The sequence below is a fragment of the Aegilops tauschii genome, chromosome 1, assembly GCF_002575655.3.
Source record: "Aegilops tauschii subsp. strangulata cultivar AL8/78 chromosome 1, Aet v6.0, whole genome shotgun sequence".
Taxonomy (NCBI): Eukaryota; Viridiplantae; Streptophyta; class Magnoliopsida; order Poales; family Poaceae; genus Aegilops; species Aegilops tauschii.
Window position 1 is genome coordinate 212,183,039 of NC_053035.3, and position 4,849 is coordinate 212,187,887.

Below are 4,849 nucleotides of genomic sequence, written 5' to 3' on the forward strand. Positions count from 1 at the left end.
TGCCATTATAGCTTGGGCCAACCAAGGTGCTCCCGGTAAAGCAGGAATGTCCTTACATTTTCTGAAGTTAGTCAGTCACCGAAGCGGGAGAGGGCCAATTTGGTAAAAATAATAATTTTCATTCTTTTAAAAAAAAAGACATCCAAGGGGCATCTTAGATCTGATAAATATCATGGAAAAATAATCAGTGCGGTGAAAAGACAACTGACGCAGAACGAGTAGTAAAAAATAACATTAATTCTTACTGCACCGGATCGATTGCATGCCCTAAAAGCCTTCACGAGCCAAAGATCGCCAAAATTGTTGTGAAGTACATATGGATCGCTAGCTAGCATGAACGGTGCGAGTCATGGTGGTACATACATCGCTTAATCAGGAAGTCTCTCTTTCTCAAGAAAAGATCGGGCACAAGCATGAGTGCGTTGGAATCAAGGTAGAATCTCCCGTTTTCCTCGCATCATTTTGTGTATGTATTGTTTCCCGGTCAAAACCGAGCTAAGAGTCAGGAGAAAAAACTAATCTTGGATAGACAAGGCGGTTTGTTTAGCGCCAAAATACAGCTCATAACCTGCACAAAAATAGCTATCTTGGACATTCCTTCCCCAAGGCTTGCCCGTTTCAGTTTTAACTGAGGGCATGTTGGTCTTTGACCGCGGTACATGTGTGCCCTCCTTGTCCTAATTAAGTAACCAGGGCCGCCTAATTGTCCTAATCTCCTGTTGAAAATCCACATCTTGTTACAAAAAGTGCCCGTATCTCATGGCCTATAATTAGCCCAGACTCCTAGTTCCTGATCTTCCTGTTCCTGGCCTTATAAATAGAAGCCGTTGCCATTTGCATGGTCTACGAGCTTCTCATCTCTTCCTCTTCCTCTTCCACCCCCCTCTGCGGTTTCATCCAGAAAAGATCGAAGCAAAACATTGGAGTGCTCGCCGCCGGCCGGGGTTTCCAATCGACGGTGCACGCCATGCTTGACGACGATCAGTCCTTCACCGTAAGTAAATCTCCTGACCATGATATAATCTACGCTCGGTTCTCGGAAATCGTTTGCTTTTTTTCTGCATGTTTTGATGATGATCCGCCTCCTTTTGCCATCTTGCCCATGCATGCTGTTGATGAGGATTCCGTTCAAATGGCCATTGGCAATGATCTTTGCTAGACAAACAGTTATGTGCACGGTGCAATAATTGTTTAGGTGTCTATCTATCACACCAAAGCCAAAAGCAGGGACGGGATCCAGAAGAGGAGGAAATCTTTCGGCTTTTGGACCCCGGCCCCGTTGCAGTACAGAGAGAATCGATGCCTCGACTTGATAGTTTTTGCTTCGTGATCTCGTTAACCTTTATGTCCGCATTGCGTGCGCCGCGGAGAATTCTGATCAGGACCGCCTCTGCTTGGCCTGGCTTAAATTCTCTCATCCTTAACAGTAACATTCCCCGGCATACGGCATACGGACCTATACTTCCACTGTTCTATCCGTTCCAATTCCGTCCTCATGGATGCAGAATTGAGCTGTGCAAATGCAGATACAACAGTACGGCATTTGATTCCCTCGCCCAAAACAGATTATATAAGGATCGTAGATGAAATGTGCTTGATCATGTAGATTGTAGGATGCCTTTTGTCTTTCTTTCTGAATCAAGAATCATGGTGGCTAACAGTAGCATTTGCATTCTACAGGCGTGTGCATGCGTACCTGGTCTCTCCTGTTGATCGGAGTTGAGGCATGATACAGGGGGGCACTGACGAATTTGTTGGTTTCTTGCAGGAGGGCATCTCGAGCCCCATAGCCGCGCACATCCTCGACTTCTGCGACGATGGCGGCGGCGGCGGCGACCTCTTCGGGGCGGTGAACGCTGCGTCCGACGTGTTCGCTGCCTCGTCGGAGGACGCCTCGTCGTCGTCCACCGCCACGCCTCCTCTCTGCAGCCATGGCGATAACATGTCGTCGGGTGCGGCCGCGGCCACGACCACGGCCAGCTTCTCCCCCTTGCCGTCCCTTGACTCCACACTCTCGGCGCTCCTCGAGGAAGACCAGCCGCCTGGCCCAGACGCCGAGCTCCTCCTCCCCATAGATTACGCGTTCGCGGCGGCGGCGGCAGGCACGGACGAGACCCAGACGGAGCAGCAACAGTATGGCCAGATGGTGCTCCCGGTGGTGACCGCGGCAGAGCACCACCCGGCGCTGCAGACGCAAATGAGCAGCACGGCGTCCGACCTCATGCAGCTCACCTCGGGATACACCAACGAGTGCTTCGCGGCGGCACTGGCCGGAGGGTTCATGGGGCTGGAGGAGACCCTGTGCCAGCAGCAGCCTGGCGCGATGCTCCCTGGCGCCGCCGACGCGGCGACGCAAGGGTGTTACGCGGCGCAGGGAGGTTTCTTCGGCGGCGGCGGTTGCACGGGCACCGTGATGTCGATGATGCTGGGGATGGAGGAGATGGGCGAGTACCAGAGGATGATGGAGGGCGGCGCGCTGGTGGACGCCGACTCCGCGGGGCAGATGGCATTCCCTACCGCCGCGGAGATGCAGGTAGAAACCCAGAACGAATTCGCCAAGAATCGCAATCGGTAGTAGGACAGAGCATGACCGGTCGTTTCGCGGTGGTATAGATCGGAGGCAGCGGGAGCCCCGGGCGGCTGCCGGCGGCGGGAGAGACCTCGAGCCTGGAGGACACGAGCTTCAAGGCCGCCCGCCTCTCCGTGGAGGAGAGGAAGGAGAAGATCCACCGGTACATCAAGAAGAGGAACGAGCGGAACTTCAGCAAGAAGATCAAGGTGACCCACCAAACCAGAATCAATCACCATTAAAGGATCCATGCATGGTCCTCGACGCCGCTGACATCCGATCGGAAAACTGCAGTACGCGTGCAGGAAAACCTTGGCGGACAGCAGGCCGCGCGTCCGCGGGAGGTTCGCCAAGAACGACGAGTACTGCGAAGCGTCCACGGCGATCGGATCACAGAACCACGAGGAGTACGAGCAGATGGTAAGTCTGGATCAAATTTCATCAATCGCCAGCACCGGCTCTGATACGACGACGACGAGCATGTCTCTAACGAGTTTTCCATTTCAGCCGGGCGTGAAGGCGGAGGACATGCTCGACCCCGACGCGCTGGCGCACATCAGCGGGATGAGCTCCTACATGTACAACCACACGGTGGAGTCGTGGATATAATCTGACTCACGACGAACACGAGCCCGCTAATTCCATTTTTCCCCAACCTATTTTACACGTGCAGATTTTTAACAGCCTGTTTAACTTGATTTTGGTCCCGTGGAATAATTTTGTAGCTCCTGAAGCGGCGAGTTGAATTTACTTACCATGTAGGGTCGGCCGGTCTGTTGTGTCAGTCGAAATCTGCTTTTCGCTTGTTGCAGCTAATTCTTGCAGGTGAATGTGAGGTTCTAGAGTTTGCAGAGGAGTTGTGTACTTGGTTTTTTTTAATAGAAAACACAGCTTCAGGGATCATGTATCTGGTCTTGCTCTTTTCCAATTCAACTGAACTCTGAGAATTGTAGGGATACAGGTAGACTATACGGGCGCAATTTTTTTTAATACGGAATAATGAATTGTTGCTGCAATACATTATACTAAGATTTAGTACTAAAATGTGCAGACAATTCTAAAAGTAGAGTCGGTGTAGCGTGTAGGTGCAAATGTAGTCATACTACTTTCTCCCCTTGCGGACCCCTCGAATAATTCGTTTATGCGTTGCAACTGCAGCCGCAATGTTATCTGGCTTGGTTTCGTTAATGAAATTGGAGGGATCACCCCCTCTTTCGCTCAAAAAAAAAAAAAAAAAGCTGCAGCCGCAACTCATCAAGTGTGCCCACTATTCAAAGAGGGAGGTGTCTTTATGTCTCCCGAGGCTTGAGGTCTCTCCCATCGCTGACATGACCCATCAGATCGCTAGATTCGAATGGGCAACCTTGGGCATGGCGTGAAGTGACAGTAGTTTTTCAGATTTTCCAACTGGTTAACCTTAAAACGTCCGGCTCTTCCCTTATATCGACATATAATGGGCTTTTGAATTAGAGACCCATTAGGATGTAGTGTCTAGTTCACAATGGCGCATATATACAACTCATTTTGCCTCACAACAATTGGCCAAGCTCGTGCGTAGGCAAATGCGATCCTCCTATGGATAGCTCGACTCTTTCTCGGTCGCGTGCATCGAAACACTTTATTAATTAACTATTTACTTTAAGTAGCACGCCCATGCATTTCTAGATCCAATCCTTCAAGGGGCTCACATGTCTCGTCACATATAGTCAAAGTCCATTTTGATTTACCATGCCTCGAGTTATGTTTCATGGCAAATAAGAAAGCAAATATTTATAACTAGTGAGTTACTGATTAGCGTTGGGTAAACTCAAAGTATGTCACTTTACTCGAATATAAGGACATATCATATACATTGCAAGAGAGCTATGTGTACAATTTAAAATAATGTTATCACAAGGTGTCAACTTGGGTTGGTCCAATCGCATGTTATGTAACACATGCTCATATAATTGGGTTTGAGGTTCAAGATCTCTATGTCAAGGAAAGTGTCATCAACCAGTACCATGGTAGTCTATTTTTCATATGTGTTCTCACATGAATTCCAAGTGAAGACCATTTTAAATAAATCATTAAAGTTTCATACAGAGTCTCACAAACAAGGGACAGACATGCTAATCAATGAAAATGTTATTACAAAGGAACATTTGATAAAGCATGTACACAATCGAAGAAATCACTACATGCAACATTGCAAGGATCGATGTGGTCGATAGAGGGAGTGAATAGGAGACTATAAATTTTAATCTTAATTATCAATTTTAGGGAAATATGTATAAATCA

General features: G+C 48.8%; 1 protein-coding gene across 3 annotated transcripts; it reads left to right on the forward strand.

Moving 5' to 3' along the window:
• The first annotated feature begins 730 nt into the window (after positions 1-730).
• LOC109771915 (uncharacterized) lies at positions 731-3,472 on the forward strand. 3 transcript variants are annotated; one of them, XM_020330612.4, is made up of 5 exons: positions 731-994; positions 1,769-2,533; positions 2,614-2,778; positions 2,864-2,989; positions 3,077-3,472. In XM_020330612.4, the coding sequence occupies exons 1-5, from the start codon at positions 839-841 to the stop codon at positions 3,176-3,178; spliced, it is 1,314 nt and encodes a 437-aa protein (XP_020186201.2). In that variant the 5' UTR covers positions 731-838; the 3' UTR covers positions 3,179-3,472. The 3 variants fall into 3 exon arrangements, with proteins under 3 accessions (XP_020186201.2, XP_020186202.1, XP_073367000.1); XM_020330613.4 differs by lacking the exon at positions 731-994 and adding an exon at positions 1,410-1,534; XM_073510899.1 differs by lacking the exon at positions 731-994 and adding an exon at positions 1,546-1,680.
• Positions 3,473-4,849: the final 1,377 nt, after the last annotated feature.